This window comes from Danio aesculapii, chromosome 24, assembly GCF_903798145.1.
Source record: "Danio aesculapii chromosome 24, fDanAes4.1, whole genome shotgun sequence".
Lineage (NCBI taxonomy): Eukaryota > Metazoa > Chordata > Actinopteri > Cypriniformes > Danionidae > Danio > Danio aesculapii.
In genome coordinates this window covers 21,514,645-21,532,291 of record NC_079458.1, presented here as the reverse complement: position 1 = coordinate 21,532,291, position 17,647 = coordinate 21,514,645, and the positions used below count along the sequence as shown (strand labels likewise).

Sequence of the window (17,647 nt, the reverse complement as noted above, 5' to 3'; positions counted from 1 at the left end):
ATTATATATATATATAGATATATATATATATATATATATATATATTATATATATATATATTATATATATGTTATTTGAATTTCTAATTGTGGGGGTGACTGAGCCTATAAGGCTTAACTACGATATGACGTTTTTATTTATTTATTTTTTTTTCAAATGTTTGCCAAAGCATGCGACTATAGCCTATGCCTACATTAAGAATTTATTTTAATATTTTTTTACTGCCTGTTGTTTTTTTGGCATATAAAATAGGCATTGTCTGATAGAGATATCAATAGAGGTTCATCTGTGTCCGCAGAATTTGTGTTGTTTCCGATTTCTACAAGCTCAATAACTTCCACAGCAAAAAAATAAATAAAAAATAAATAAAAAATAGTCGAAAAACTGTGCCCATTAGTTAGATGTGCAAGACAAGCAGATAAGTTTTTGGGGTTGCTATGGACAACTACAAATGTGAACATTCTTAGGCTATAATGTAAATGACTTTATTTTTTAGCAAATAGATAGAATAATAAGTGAAATAGGCATTTAGTAGTAGGGCTAAATAGCAGCATGTTGAAATGATGTGTCAAAATGCGTTTTCTATTAGGCTACTATAAAAAATGTACAGTACAGTGCGTTTAATTTAGACTATTTATTTTTGTCCCTGTGCGCCGATCGGAGACGGAGTTCACTGCTGATATGGATATTCTGAGAGCTTTATAGGGTGCTTCTCATTTCTTATTGTGCATCCTCGTTTCCTTTTCCTTGCTTTCTTTCCTTGTGTCTTAGCTCCACCCCTCCGGGATGCGAGGGAACGCAAGGAAAAGACTCGAGGACCAAAGACACGTCCTCGTATCGTTTAGCGTCACTTCAAAGCGTCGTCAATTAATGCTGGATTTGGCTTGCACGTTTGGATTAACTACATGTCTACATTAAGTCATTCTCTATTCTCTATAATCAATAAAGAAACATTCATTTAATAATAAAAATGAATAAGCCATTCAACTAAAGAGCCCAATCAGCAGATGGCGGGCGGGTGCCGGTTTAAAAATTGGTCAGAAATATTGGTGCGGAGGGATGGCGGACGCATGATGAGTTTTGTGATGCGGTTTACGGATGAAATAAAAGCCCATCCGCGCATCTCTAATGTGCATGTAACGCCACTGGTCCGAGCAGGGCGCGAGCTGGCGATACCGGTATGGGAGACAAATGCTGTGAGGAGATTAAAGATAGTAAAGTCTAGATCAGATATGTTGCCAGCCGGAAGTGCGATATGCACATTAATAAAGCAGCATTTTTAATGAAACTGTGTAACAATAATTAATATTTTTACAGTACTGTGATGGTTGGCTACCGGCTAAATATTGCAGAACAACGTCTGTCGCTGAATCCGAGGAGTGAGGTTTACGCGATCACCAACTGGCTTCTGTTACATAAGGGCAAATATAATGACCAAAAGATCATTTACTGTTTTACTCATACTCATTTTATTACTTATAATGTCCAAGACACTGATATTAATATTAAATGCTACTTTTGTGCCTTTATTAGCTTTTTTCTCGTCTATTTACTGGGTAAAAAATCTTAAATTATCCCATCTCCACCTGCTGGTGGAAAAGCAGCTGGCGATCTTCAATCTGCAATCTATTGCTTTTCCTGCAGTTCCCGGATGTAATGTTGAATTTTAACAGTCGAATTTGAGCCACTGAATTTATGGAAGCGAATATTTGAACTGAAATAAATGAACTGAAAATTACCTTTTGAATATTATACATCGTATTTTAAAGGGTATTGAATATTTTGTAAGTGAATCCTGGAAATTGAAAATGAATTATTGAATTTATAAGTACGAAAACATGTTTGAAATATTTTTAGTTGAACTATTCACAGCTTAAATAAACAGCTTTGTTAAATTTCAGGACCTAAAAATACAAACCCTGCAATTCAAGTCATTAAAATGCAAGAACTTGTTAATACGGTGTATTATTTTTTTCAGCTTTGTGCTATTCAACAAGCTTTTTAATTCAATACTTTTGGCATTGATTTTGTTCCATACAGTATCATCTACACTCAAAAAAATAAATAAATAAAAATGACCGTTGCTGCTTATTCTAACTACTTATTTAAAATGAGCTGAAACAAAACAATTCTGGAGGTTGTTTTAGGAAACCTAATGGTTTTATGTTTAGTCTACTTAAATTAACTTCATGGAGTTGTGTTGGGCCAACATGAATGAATTGTGTGCAACCCTGCATTTTTACAGTGTACCTGTACACTGTAAAACCCAATAAGTTAAGGCAACTCAAACCATTTGAGGAAACCTATCGCTACAAACTATTTGAGTTAAAAACTAATCTATATGAGTACTTGTGAACTTACTCCATTTAAGTTGAAGTAATGAGGTATGTAATTAACTCATTACCTTCAACACTGAGTTCAAAACTCTTTTCAAATGAGTAGAATTAACTTTCAGTACATTTGTACATTTTGAGTTAACTACACTCATTTTATTTGATAAAGTTGACTGTTGTGTTTTACAGTGTAGTTGAACTAATGAAAACATCTTGATACAAGGCCTTAACAGGGCTGAACTGGTCAAAAGTAGACAAGCTCAAAATGTTTCAGACTACATTTACACCTGTATTTATCACTGACAAAAAACTTGCATCTTAAAAACAGTTAAAAATAGGGCAGAAATAGTCTGAAGTGGAGAATGTTAAGACATTTCAGATCCCATTCATACTTATATTTTGCATTGTATACTTGTAATAGCATTAAATGGATAATTAACCCAAAAATGAAAATTCTGTCATCATTTATTCAGCCTTTACATGTTTCAGACCTTTATAAGCTTCTTTTTTTTCTGTTGAACACAAAATAAGATATTCTGAAGAATGCTGGAAACCTGTAATTATCAACTTTAATGAGAGTTTATTTTTTCTAATATACAACCCAATGTTAACCGATTTCCAGATTTCTTCAAACATTTTTTTTTTTCTGTTTGACAGAAGTATTCAATTCATAAAGGTTTGGAACCAGTTAATAAATAGTGAGAAATGTTTGAGTTTATTGTGTTTGGGTGAACTATACCTTTAACAACAAAAAAAGAAAGAAGAAAACAGGACATATGAGGTAGAAAGTGGACATGTTCAAATCATTTCTTTACATGTCTTTACACCTGTATTTAGCATTATCCAGTTATAATATTTAAAAAAAAAATCATCTTAATTCTAGGTGTAAACACAGCATTTGTTTCATATTTATGTATGTTCTTTCAGCACATTGTGGTGTAAATGATATTATTTCAGTATACATTTATGATGGCATGTTTTGCTCTTCACCTGCCAGATGTAGAGGATGTACTGAGGTTTGTTGGCTCTGTTGTAGGTGTACAAGACTAGATAACAGTCTCCTCCATAAAACTGTCCATAAGTGCTTCGATCCACTTCCTTGAGTTCAAGATTCTCGATCCTCCAAACCTGAATACAAAGCAGTGAGGATGTTCAACAACAGTGTGACAGGAGTCCCAAATGTATTAATATTTTATCATACCTGAACTTGTCCTGAGGCATCGTCTACCATCCGCTCCTGAGCAGCCAGTTTCGGCTGGGCGTGAAGCTCCATGACGTCAAACTTAACCTGATCCACTTTAGCTGAAGGACAGATGAGTATACAGTCACCACACTGACCCACTACTGAAACATAATGAGAAATACCACTGAATGACCAATTACCTATCTTTCCTACTGAGTGTGTCTTTCCCAGGCCTTGAGTTTGACCTTTTCCTGTCCAAGACTTGAAGAGCTGTTTAAACATGGCAGATTCTCCTCCTTCACTCATGACCTCCACTTTGGTGCTGGCTGGGTAGTTCTTTGCCTTTATAAAGCCCTGGATTGATGAACATTTGGGCATTAATTATGAAAGATTTTGTCCATTTTCTATAATAATAATAATAATTCACAAATTTATGTACTTACAACTGCCCGGCCCATCGCCGAGCGCCTCTCTTCATTGGAAGCTCCTTTTCCCTTCCAGACCATTATCGAGGTGCCACCTTGATCTAAAATATAGCAATCCTGCAAACAAAACGTACATCAAAACATACATCGTGTAATCATATAATGATAATGTGAGGGATTTGGTATTGAGATTTGAATTTTGATGTGTCTCACAGAGGAACACAGCAGATCCTGGGTGAGTGGACTGGCAGCCACTTCCTGTACCAACAGCTGACCACTGGCATCTGACACCCTGTGAAAAAACCCAAGCTAATTAAAGACATTTCATCATGTTAGCACTGAATTAGCAAGTAATTATCAGCTGTTGTTATCAAAATTAAAGGATGTTGCTAATGCTTCAATGCTAGCCATTGAAACAAAGCAATTGTGACCCTACACCAGGCTGAGACGTCCAGCCTATGCCCTCCATGGATATTATGCCTGAGCCAATGAGCCTCAGTCAATGAGCCAATGGTTAGATTTAGTGCACCCTAAAAGAAAAACCTGAGGTGACCAGGTATCTGAGCCATTACTTCCATCCCAGAGGGAACATTAAGGGAGCTGGTTGAAAAGAGGACTGGCTGATTGACTAGGAAATGGAAAATCTTAAAATGGAAGAGATGTCTTCATTGCTTCTGGTCCCATCCAGCACTATATGTTCTTCATTGACACTGGTCCAGAGCAGCACAGAGTTGTTTGTTTCTTCACCCAAGCTTGCTTCTTCAGCCAGCACCTGTTCTGGACTATTAGGTTCACACCCAGCTTTTTTCACTCTTGTTGGCTCTTCTATTGGCTCTGCCTTGGGGCTTCCAGTCTCTAGCTTTGTCATATTGTGGTGATTCTCTGTTTCTGCCTCATCCTTCGGTAACCTCAATTCCCACCTCATCCCATCAACCACCAGACTCCTGTATAGCCTCCTTATCCCATTAGTTCCATCTGGGGGTCCTATCCTTCCAGCTCCATCTTGGCCAGTCACAGCTATACCTTTGCCATGAACTTTTGGCTTCATTCCTCCACCTCTAGGATGCTACTCCTTACCTCTACCCTCACTCACACTATCACCACCTCTACAGCGGCGTCTCATCATATATCAGTCTTGGTCTTCTGGTGCATCTGTGCCACCTCATTTTTCAGTCTATCAGGAACCTAGGTCGGGTCTGTTATATCACCTCTCTCAGCTGGGCTTAAAATTCTATCATGGATCATCCCACCACTAGCTTCTTCAGATATCCTTCCACTATCAGTTCATTCATGGCATGCCATCGGTTTACCTCAACACCTCTTTTGCCATCAGAGCCTTCACCTTCAATCCTACAGTTTATCAGTAACAGCATCAGGTTAGGCCTTCCCAGATGTCACAGCTTAGTTTTGGTTTAAGGATTTTGTTTCCTTTGCTTCATATTCAAGTTTGTTCCTTATTTGTCATGGCAATTCATTATAATTATTCACAATAACTCATTACATTTATATAGTTCTTTTCTGGGCACTCAAAGGGTGTGACTGTGATGTGATGAAGCCAATTAGATGATATGGTGATAGTAAGGAGGTCATGATGGACAGAGGCCAGTGTGCAAGTTTGGCAAGGATGCCAAGGACACACTGCTACTCTTTTTGAAGGAAATCCTGGTTATTTTAACTGACCACAGAGAGTCAAGCCATGGTTTAACATCTCAACCGAAGGACAATTGTCACTGAGAGTACAGTGTCCCTGTTGCGGGGCACTAGACTCTAAGCAACATAGGCTCATTCTGAAAACGTAGCCGTATATATGTTTCTAGAGATTGCAAATTATGTAGTCAGAAGTGTGTATGGCTGCATTTCGTCTTTAAAATGAACGAAACCACATTGACAGGGTTTGAGTCCAGTGAAGAACGGTTCCAGAAAGCAGGTAAGACAAAAACAGAATAAAAAAATAAAATAAACAAGTAAATAACAGAGTGAGAATTTGGTAAAATCTGAAAATGTGGTAAAATCGATGGATTTTTTTTTCTGGATGCTTTTTAAAATTGTCAGTTTGGTTTAGGGAAGTAGGTAAGCGGGTCAATCAGTGCTTTTGAAAGCACTATTGGTTGGGTTTAGGGAAGGAGGCAGGTGGGTTAGTCGATTGGTCAGTCAGTCATTCAGTCAGTCAAACAGTCAGTCAACAGCGGCCACTGGTGGATTTACATGAAAACAGCAGCCGCTAATGGCGAGAAAAATTTGAGATCTCAAAAAGTGTACAACATAAACTGCAAAAAAGTAGCTCCTGGGACGTATTTGGTGCTCTCCAGAAATATATATAGAGGTACGTTTTCAGAATGAGCCTGCGTTGAATGTACTAACCAGGTACAACTCTATTTAACTTCAGTGATAGCTGCAGAGAACTAGCTGCTAGCTGATTAACACTTGTTTGTATCTGTCTGTCCTTGTGTAATCCCTTATGGAGACAAGCTCATACCATTTTTTTTAGTTGAGTGTTTATACCGTTCAGGAAGGCTGTTTTGCAATTTGTTTTTGCTTTTAATTTTAGCTTTTCTGCATTTTTATATGACTTAAACTTTACAGTTAGACTGATGAAAGTGTTCATACTGGTAGAGTTTGACATTGGAGATCTGGTTTTGTCCTGGTTTGTCATCAGGTATTGCCTCTTTCATTTGACCGATCCTCTGACCCAAAACCGAGACCATGACCTTCATTAGGTCAGGAGAAGCTTCCTCTTGTGCACCCTCAATTACACCAATCTGAGCCCGTCCTCCTCTCTCTCTGTCCCTGATGTCCTGAGCCAACATAACGGCCTACAAAACACAAAGATAAACCCAACAGAAATCAAGGCATCTGTCATTGTAGTATATCCAGTCCTGTTTATTCCTCTGCTAGCTTTAAAGGTATATTTCACAAAAATTAGTTACTCACCTTCATTTATCTTCAGAATATAAATTAATATTTTAGATGAAATCCCAGAGCTCTCTGACCCTCCATAGACAGCAAGGTTCTTGAAACTTTCATAGCCCAGAAAAGAAAAGCTCTTTATAAAGCTCTGAGAAAACGGCTATATGCCAGCAATGTAAAATGCATACAGTCAAAGACTATAGAATACACAAGACATGCCACTCAAATAGTTTTGAATGGGGAAAAGTGTAACAGTCAATATGATGAATGAAGCCCTGCCTATTAGTACAGGAGCCAACCATTGATCATTATAGACTGATGTTTCTCCATGGGGAAAAGCTTTTACGACAAAAGCTTTAAGCTTTTACGACAGTTGGGTGGTCAAAAAACGCACTGGAATCTCAGCGAATACTTGCTTCACAGACATGAGATATATATCCAAATAAAGCTTGACATTTGTGCTTTTAAATGAATAAATCTACACTTGAAAACAAACATTTTTGGTTTTGTAATCTGTATGAAACGAACGTAAGTTACAATTCGTCTTGTCAAGCGCACATCACATGACAGCAATTACTCAAACGCCCACAAACTTGTAAACAGTCTTGTCATTTCTGGAGGAGATTCACCATCAAGACCAAGTTGTGAATTACTTCAGAAGGCAGCGCGATCAGACGATCATCATCCAGAGGATGATAATGTGCAGAATGGCCATAAATGAGATACTGCCCACGAGGCTTGTCAAAGATGGCCGCCGAGTGAAATGACTTGCCTTAAAGGGACTTTGATACAGTGCACAGTGCTCTCTTGAACACATTACTTGAATTGATGATGAAGAGAAGAAACTGTTGAATAAGGTTGATATTTTTGATCACACAAAGTATTCATATGGCTTCATAAAATTTTAATTGAATCACTGACGGCACATGGACTATTGTAATGATATCCTTGGTACATTTCTGAGCTTCAAGAAGCTTGCAGTCTATGGAGGGTCAAAGAACTCTCAGATTTCATCAAAAACATATGAATTTGTGCCTCAAAGGTTTCACGGTTTGGAACAATATAGAGTTGAGTAATTAATAATAGAGGTTCATATTTATGTAAACTATTCCTTTAATTACCTTTAACTTTTCTTGCCTGTTGCTTTGAGGACCATTCCATTGTATTATAGCTTTTCCCATGTCCAGCAGGAATACATCCCCTAGATTAAAACTGTTCCAGGACACCTCCACCTGCAGAAAGAAATCAGACATTCCTAAAATAATCCTGTTTTGTTCCTAATAATTTGTGGATTATATAATATATTTAACAATGTGTTTCTTTCTTAAATGTGCAACGGAAAAGAGAGAGATGTCACAAGGACAGTCAGTAGTGATGCGGAAACAAGATTCTTGACCTTTCAGTTCAATAATTTACAGTCTGACAGCTTCATCTACTGATCCCTTTAAATCTGAGCATTAGCCCGCAATAGAAATATCTGTACCAACAAAGTGAACTGAACAGCGAACAGGTTTTGTCATTTAATATAAGGGTGAAATAAATTAGCCTGTCATTTTTCTGCAATAAACATGTTAAAAGATTATTTTACATTTGTAATATTATACCTTTCCCACGCTAAAATGTAAAGTTTCGCACATTTCAGATTCTCATTGAAACTGAATGTTAGCTTGGCTCTTGTAAATCAATGTTTATTTACTTATTGTGTCCCAATTACCATACTGAGGAGAAAGTGTGGGTCATTAACATTAAGTTGGGTGGGCAAATGAACATTCTACTATGAGGAAGGCGTGGCTTAATAGATAGGCAACACCAGATATGTAGATAAGATACAGTAAAAAGTGTGGCTCATGGATAATAATTATGGTCGAGTAGAGCAGTGTTTCCCAACCCTGTTCCTGAAGGCACACCAACAGTCTACATTTTCAACCTCTCCCTAATCAAACACATCTGAATCATCTTATCATAACATCAGAAGAGACTCCAAAACCTGAAGTTAATGGGTCAGATAACGGAGACATCCAAACAATGTACTGTAGGTGTGCCTCTAGGAACAGGGTTGGGAAACACTGGAATAGAGGGTTTGGCTCATAAATATTACTTATTAGATGTATTAGCATTCTACTACAAGAAAGGTGTGGCTTATGAATGCTTGTTAAGCTACGGTCACACCGGGCTTTGTGTGTGCGAAATTCTGTCGTGTGGCGCTGCGAAAAGGGGCGGGATTAAACAAGATGATTAGACATTAAAAAAGCGAGCGATTGCTCCATGTTTTAAATTTCTGTCCAGAGAGGTCATGTTTTGATCCTCAATTGGTCTCATGCAGTCAAGTGATGCGATTTAGCAGGTTAGAGTTCACCAAGCTTGAACTTTGCACCGCAGCAACCTGCGAAACTTAACGCATGACCCCGCGTTTCCGGTCTGACGCATTCGCATGTGTATGAATGGAAGTCTATGGGAGGAAGAGTCAGGTGTGACCGCAGCTTTATGGTGGGGCAGTAGTGCATCTTATAAATATAACTTAGGATGGATAAATTAACATTCTACTATTACAACCCCAAATCAGAAAATGTTGGGACAGTATGGAAAACTCAAATAAAAAAGAATGTAAAGATTTCCAAATGTATTTTGAAGTGTATTTCATTGCAGACAATATGAACAAATATTTCATGTTTCGTTTGGTCAACTTCATTTCATTTGTAAATATACATGCTTTCCTGTCATTCAAACATGCAACACAGTCCAAAAAAGTATGGAGTAACAGGAGAAATTTAGGGCCATTAATCAGGTGAATTGGTTAAATAATGATGTGATTTGAAACAGGTGATGTAAACAGGTGATTGTAATTATAATTTGGTACAAAAGCAGAATCCAAGAATGGTCTAGTCCTTAAGGAGCAAAGATGAGCCAAGAATCGCCAAAAAAAAGTGAGAAAATAACTGAAACGTTTAAAAACAATGTTCCTCAAAGAAAGAAAGAAAGAAAGATATTTGGATATTTCACCTTCAACAGTGCATAACATCATTAATAGATTCAAGGAATCTGGTGGAATTTCAGTGCGTAAAGGATGAGGGTGCAAGCCTAAGCTGAACTACTGTGATCTCCGATCCCTCAGATGGCACTGCTTCAAGAATCGTTATTCATCTATAAGTGATATCACCACCTTTTGTCAAGTACCTACATGGGTACATCCACAAATGCCAATTAAAACTGTACTGTGCCAAAATGAAGCCCTATGTGAACAGTGTCCAGAAGCTCCGTCACACTTATTTAGGCCCTGAAGCATCTGGGATGGAACATCACAGAGTGAAAATGTGTACTGTGGTCAGATGAATCAGTATTTCAGGTATTCCTTGGGAGAAATGGAAGCTGTGTGCTCCGGACCAAAAAAGAAAAGGATTACCACCAACAAGCCCAAACATCAGGGGCTTTCATGGTATGTGGTTGTGTCAGTGCCCTTAGCAAAGGTAACTTGCACTTCTGTAATGGCACCATTAATGCAGAAAAGCACAGAGAGATTTTGTTTAGCACAATATGCTGCCTTTTCCAGAGACAGCTATGAATATTTCAACAAGACAATGCAAAACCACATTCTGCATCCAATACAAGGTCCTGACTGCAGAGGAAGAGGATGCAGTTACTTGACTGGCCTGTCTGCAGTGCCGATCTGTCTCAAATAATGTGTGTTGAGTTTTGAAGCACAAAATGTGACAACGAAGACCTTGTACAGTTGCCCACTTTAAGACTTGTTTGCAGAATAAATGAGACAAAATTACACCTGAAACACTTCATCACTTGGTGTCTTCAGTCCCTAAAAACCACCTTTAAGTGTTGTGAAAAGGAATGGAAACATTATAAAGTGGTAAATGCTTTACTGTTTAAACTTTTTATGAAATGTGTTGCAAGAACCAAAATTGGAATACGTGTTTATTTAGAAAGAACTAAAACAAAAAAAAAAACTATACAAATTATGAAGAACACATTAAATAATGTCATTTGTTTTTGTCTGCAAAGAAATACAAGTAAAAATAAATTTAAAAATCACTTCTTTCTTTTTATTTCTGTTTTCCCTACTGTCCCAAATTTTTCTGATTTGTGGTTGTACTATATAAGTGCTAATAAACAGTTAATATTTTAATAACAAGCAGGTAATTTGTCAGTCAATGGTGTGAATTGTTACTTAACCTAAAGGGTTACCAAAATTATTTGCATTTGGAGGTGTCTGTTGCAACAATTCACCTCTCTGGCAGTCACATGTTTGGTTCCTTTGACGTGAAGTAGGCGCTGAATATTGTACACGTTGGTCTCCACATGAGTGAATCCTGATGCCACTCCACCTTTTTTATAACTACAGGAAAGAATGCAAATAGTTAGACCACTATAGAATAAGAAGTCACTGAAAATCAAGTCAAAAAGTCTTTGTTTCACTCACATGAGGCCATTTTTGAAGTAGCTTTTGAATTTTACAGATTCATGGCCCTGAACCTCACGGTATTGAACAGGACTGCCGCCGAAATTCTCGTCCAGCTGGGTCACATAGATGGCCGCTGCTCCCTGCTCATCTTGAGAGGAACTGCTGCCTATCCAGTAATGGATGTCAATGGATTGTGCAGGGTTGTTGTTTACCTGGGTGACATAGTAAAATGAATGAATGAGGATAACATAAATATTACATTAACTTTTTAAGTTAAATAATATATTTATAAAAATATTTATTTATATTTATAAGAAATAAAAATGTTATCATAAGTTTTAATCTCAAAATTGATATGATTGATCCCGGCTGGTCTCCCATCCATAATCATTACTAAGCCAATCAGATTAATCCAAACACACTATAAATAGCTCATCTAGCATTACTCCCTTATCTTTGCCTTTTGAAGAAACCCCCATCCACCCCATCTCCCCCTTTTCTTCCTTTACGAGGGGTAGCTCTCAAGAACTACCTGATCTTGTACCCCCTTACATACTCACCAGGCGGGAGCCCTGGGCTCAATTATTTCTGAGCTCAGTGTTCTCTCCCAGGACAGCATGCAAAACCTGCTAATATTATCAAGCAATATCTAAATGTGAACTCTTGAAATAATTAATATAAATCAAAACTTCTGCTATCTTCATTAGTTTCAAAAGCTCAGAACTTAAAATGGCATTATTGGATATCTTTCTTTTCTTTGAATAAGTAAGCCACTGCACTGTTTGGGTCCATAGCATGCTTGGATGTGTCTTTGACAACACATGTAAAAAAAAAAAACATATATACTGCAGGAACGTTACAACAGAAAATTTTTGAGGTTTTAAAACCGTGACTTTTCCAAACCTTGTTAACTTTGAACCCGGTTATCATGCCGTTCCTAGTTTCGGGAAGAAAAAAGTCCAAATTGCGAGAGATAAAACAAATTTAAAAAATAAAAAAGTGAGAATTGCCAGAAATCCTATAAATGCACAATTTTGAGAAGTCAGAAATCTGAGTTAATGCAGTACCTCATCGCAAAAACATAAAGTATACGGTCAAATGAAGATGTTCAAAAGCATCAAGTCCTTTACAAAAGCACTTTTAAAAATGCCCCGAAGAGTTTCTTTGAGAATTAGACGGAATTCCAGATGACTTACATTAAGTACGATGTAGCAATCGCCCTCAAAAAAATTCCCAAATGCTTGCTCTGGAACAGTGACCATCTGCATTTTCTAAAAACAGAAAATTACATAATGCTAAGGGATAACTTGTTTTCATCTGTTTTGTTTCAAAGTTTAATGAAATCTGACAAATAGAAGAGCATGGAAATAAACAGCAACAGTGATGTCTTACATTGATGGTCCAGATCTGCAGGCCAGGCTTTCGCTGGATGTTTTTAAACACATCGTGGGCTTCAGTCATCCTGCTGGACTCTGAGAAGAAATCTCAATGCTTGAATTATCTGATTTAAAACACAAAACCAAAAAATTATGCTTCATGACTGATAATAACAACAGGTATATTAAACAATATTCTTATTTATATAATATATATATTCATATGATGTATCATTTAAATACATGCCAGTCAAAAGTGTAAATAATTATGTGACATTTTGAAAGTAAATTTCATCCTTCTACCAGAGAAAGTCCACCATTGACTTTTGGTATGTCAATAGTGACAATAAGCTATTCAGATATTTTTTTTTTTAAATATCTTCTTTTGTGTTTTCACTATGGAAGTGTAGTCATGTAACGATTCACTGATTCAAATGATCCAATCAGAATAAGTCTTTAGTTATCAAGCCACTAATTCAAATCTCCCAGTAATAGTGAGTCACAAGTAAATGATACACTGAATCTTTACATTTATTCAAAATGAGTCAAAAACGAGAAATCTGCTCAGCTTGAGTGACCGTGTCTAATGGCACAGAGTATAAGCAATTATTTTTAAATTGTAGAATGTAATGTAAATCCAAACTAGGTCACAAATGTCAGTTTATAAAGTAAATCAACTGATAAAATTCAAGCTGATTAAGTCAGGACATGGTCATATTTATGGACTGTATACAGTTTAAACGGTAGATTTTATGTATGACTCACAATGAAGTTTATTATTAACTGTTTGTAACTGTTTGATTTTATTTGATTTGTCATTTTTTTAATTGTATGTCGTCAGATTCCTAAATTAGCTAAAATTGAATCCTATTAGATTTCATCATATGAATATGGCATCAATATATCTAGCGGCAGAAAAAGCCATCCAATAAGTTAAATTCTACGACATTTTTTTACTTAATATTCAGGGGCAAAATTTACGCAGCTCCATACTCCACACAATAGTTGAATTAATAAGAAGCATTTAATACACGTTGGATTTATTGATTATGTTATTACATAAATATTGTTCTTATTTGTTTCATTTATTTCATTTAACTAACAAATATCAATCACATTTCGAGAGTTCACACTTAGCTGATAATCAATAAAGCGTAATTGGCATGCTGTCCGGGAGAGAGCCCTGAGCTCGTAATGTCCTCGAGCCCGGGGCTCTCTCCCGTTAGAAGGGCGGGAGGGGAGTTCGAGCTCAGGTAGGTCTCGAGAACTCCCCTTCTGTCGCCGTGTGAGAAGTGTGAACTAAGGTTGTCTTGGGTGATAATTTGGTTTAGTCAATTGGCTATAGTGTATGTTTTTGGACAGTGGGAGGAAACCGGGGAACCCGGGGGAAACCCATCGAACACGGGGAGAACATGGAAACTCCACACAGAAATGCCAACTGGCCCGATAGGAGGTTGGACCAGCGGTGTTCTTGCTGTGAGGCAACAGTGCTAGCCACTGGGCCACATGTCGCCTTATCGGAAAAAAGGGTAGGAAGTAGGGGTGGAACGGGGGAAACTTCAAGATGAAAATAACTGGAGTGAGAAACTCTGTTTATTTATAATGCTTCCGTAATCATCTAATAGGGCAGATTACGGAGCTAATGAGGTGCCAGCCATGTTGATCATAAGCACGTAATCCTCTCGAAATTAGTTTATAAATAAACCACACAAAGTTTATTAGTTCAGTTATGTTAGAAGTATGTAATACAAATGGATGAAAATCTAAAATGCATAAAACTTAAAAATCATTATCCTGCGAAATATATAGGTATCTATCAATAAGGATGTGTAATGTTTAAAACTTAAGCGCACTGAAAAATTAAGCTCTCTTGTACTTGTACTGAAAAACAAATAAGAAAAAATACTTTACTAGAGGAATATTTTTAGAGTATAGTTTTACACAAGTGCTTAATTTGTGTATTTTCTCAATAACTGTAAATATACATTCACTGGCCACTTAGGTACATCTTTCCAACTGCTTGTTAACGCAAGTTTCTAATCAGCCAATCACATGGCAGCAACTCAATGCATTTAGGCATGTAGACATGGTCAAGACGATCTGCTGCAGTTCAAATCGAGCATCAGAATAGGGAAAAAGCTGAATTAAGTGACTGAATGTAGCATGGTTGTTGGTGTCAGATGGGCTGGTCTGAGAATTTCAGAAACTGCTGATCTACTGGGATTTTCACGCACAACCATCTCCAGGGTTTACAAAGAATGGTCCAAAAAGATAAAATATCCAGTGAGCTGCAATTCTGTGGGCGCAAATGCCTTGTTGATGTTAGGGGGGAGCTGATAGAAAGGCAACAATAACTCTAATAACCACCTGCTACAACAGAGGCATGCAGAAGGGCATCTCTGAACGCACAAATATCGAACCTTGAGACAGATGGGCTACAGCAGCAGACCACATAGAGTGCGTGCCACTCCTGTCAGCTAAGAACAGGAAACTGAGGCTACAATTCGCACAGGCACACCAAAATTGGACAATAGAAGATTGGATCGATTTCTGCTGTGACATTCGGATGGTAGGGTCATTGGTATTTTAGGCTGTTCTGGGCAAAAGGAGGTTCAACCCGGTAATAAGATGTGCCTAAAGTGGTCGATGAGCAAGCTCTTGACCAGGCTGACAAAACACATAACAATAAAATACCCAATAGCACATTTTGACATGCAGTTTACAATATTACATTTCAGTTTTGAACCAAATATAGTAAAGTACATTTGAAATAAATAAATAAATATATAAATGAAATCAGGAAGGACTTTATTTATTTATTTCATAAAGATGTGCTTCATCTTTGGAAATGCTGATTGATGGAGAACAGATGGTTTTTGAAAGGATGATTAAGAGGATATGAATATGAGGAGATTTAGCGAGGCTAATTAACAGCGCTACCCAGATCAAATCTCCTCGATAAACACAAAACTTCCAGAAACGTGCTTCCAAATCAATATTACAAATTATAAGGAAATATTTTGCAACTTTGGATTCATATGATAGCCAAAATGCCTCTGACGTTTGCTTCAGAATCCATTCAAAGGCAAAGCTATTAGGGCAAATATCCTGCAAATAACCAGCAGTAGCCAGTCCTTCCTCATAATACTCAGAGCTAACAGTGAAAAGAAACGCTGACCTTTCATAATCACCGCACAGCTGTTGCTAAGAAACTGAGGTGCGGAAATATTGACTCAAATACTGAGTTGAGGAGGAGAACGAACACAAGAAAAATCCTATAACAGGATCAAAAGACGATGAATTAATGAGATAGTTCAACCATAAATCAACACTTTCACTTTGTTCTCATTTACTCACCCTCCATTTTGATCTACGCTTGAGTTTCTTTCTTATGTCGAACACAAAAGAAGATAATTTTGAAGAATGTTGGAAACCGACAGCCTTCAATAGCATTTTTCCTATAATGGAATACAATGATTACAGGATTCCAACATTCTTCAACAAAAAGAAAAGAAACAAAAATCGTGCTCAGCATAAAAACAAATAAATTGTATAGCTTTAAAACTAATTGAGTAAATTGTGAGTAGTATTTGTTTTATTTTCAGGATGAACTATCTCTTTAAGAAAATGCAGCGTTCAGCAGAAATCCGAAGAAAGAAAACTCACTTTATCTGAACAAATCTTGGAAAATAGCTGCTTAGTAAGAATGCACTACACTGCAAAAAAAAAAAAAAAAAAAAAAAAGACGTCAAGCTAAATCTACATGTAAATAAAGCTTGATGTATGAAAAATAACACTCAAAATCATGTTTGTTTCAGAAAATGCATTTTGATTTATGCTTCTACAGTAGATCTTAGTGTAATAAGGATCAATATGCAGTGAAATACTTTAAGAAACAAAAATAAAACAGTAAATAAAAACTAAAGATAAACACATTCCTCTATATTAATGTATTACATTATACCTTTTTGTACACAGAAAAGTATGAGTGCATTTAACTTTTTCTATTCCATTCCATTTGATTTTCTTGTGTTATTACAAAGCCATTCTACATACAGTATTCTGTTTACAGTTGTTATGCCTTTATTTTGAAATTTGCACTGCCACTGTTGTTTTGAAATGATTAAATAAATAACCTATAAATAAAATTTAATGCACATTTTTTCCCAGCGTACAAGCAGATGATATCTAAAACAGATGTGTGCTTTCTGTCCTGTGCAACTGGTTCTTCTGTCTATTGACAAAGCTTTTTATACAACAGTCGACACAGGCTTTTTCAGAATAATCAATAACACAGAGTAGTTTCATATTTCCCAGTATGACAAATGTAAACATTTCTGTTCCACACTATTTGTAATATAACAAAGTATCACATCGAATAAATAAAATCATGTGCTACAAATCCAAAGTTACTCTGAAGTTACACTTTTTTTGGTTATAAGTAAATATTTGAGACATACAGTAGGCTATCATTTTTATGCTGTGTTCAATGTCTGAATAATTGTCTTACCTTTGTGTGTCAGACAGAGGTGTTGTTGAGGTTGGTGTTGTACTGTATGAATGAGTTGTGTGCTGATCAGGGAAAGGCTTTTTACTGTCCAGCCCTACAGGTGAGACACACCTTTAAACTCACACAGCACTGTATATGGAGAATATCTGCAGCTGCTCCTGACCTCATACAGAAGCCTACATTAATACACCTTTACAAATGAAAACTCCATCTAAAAAAAAAAAACCTTTAGAAACAATCAAACACAAAAGATAATCATTAATGACTAAAATATAAGTTTGTCTGTTCTGTAGTTTCAGAATGAACAGATACAGTGCTCAGCATAATTGAGCCTACACCCCATTTTGAAAGTGAATATTTGTATCCATTTCTCAGTGAATTTAGGCAATGTATTTTGGTACATTTAAACAAAACAGATTTATTTAACAGATATATTTATTAAAATAATATTTTAGTCACCAAACATATTTAAATTCAAGCTAAATATTGCAAAAAAAATAAC

At 36.6% G+C, this 17,647-nt stretch overlaps 1 protein-coding gene across 2 annotated transcripts in view; it reads right to left on the bottom strand.

The window, feature by feature from the left end:
* vill (villin-like) overlaps window positions 1-17,234 on the bottom strand; it is a 32,233-nt gene extending 14,999 nt beyond the window's left edge. For both annotated transcript variants that reach the window (XM_056450959.1, XM_056450960.1), the window contains exons 1-12: window positions 17,146-17,234; window positions 12,652-12,760; window positions 12,456-12,530; window positions 11,278-11,471; window positions 11,085-11,193; window positions 7,970-8,080; window positions 6,549-6,754; window positions 4,155-4,233; window positions 3,960-4,058; window positions 3,717-3,870; window positions 3,535-3,635; window positions 3,324-3,461 (exon numbers count right to left, since the gene is read on the bottom strand). In XM_056450959.1, the coding sequence (XP_056306934.1) occupies window positions 3,324-3,461; window positions 3,535-3,635; window positions 3,717-3,870; window positions 3,960-4,058; window positions 4,155-4,233; window positions 6,549-6,754; window positions 7,970-8,080; window positions 11,085-11,193; window positions 11,278-11,471; window positions 12,456-12,530; window positions 12,652-12,720 (1,335 nt within the window). In that variant the 5' untranslated portion in view covers window positions 12,721-12,760; window positions 17,146-17,234. The remainder of the gene's footprint in view (window positions 1-3,323; window positions 3,462-3,534; window positions 3,636-3,716; window positions 3,871-3,959; window positions 4,059-4,154; window positions 4,234-6,548; window positions 6,755-7,969; window positions 8,081-11,084; window positions 11,194-11,277; window positions 11,472-12,455; window positions 12,531-12,651; window positions 12,761-17,145) is intronic.
* Between the last annotated feature and the right edge of the window lie 413 nt (window positions 17,235-17,647).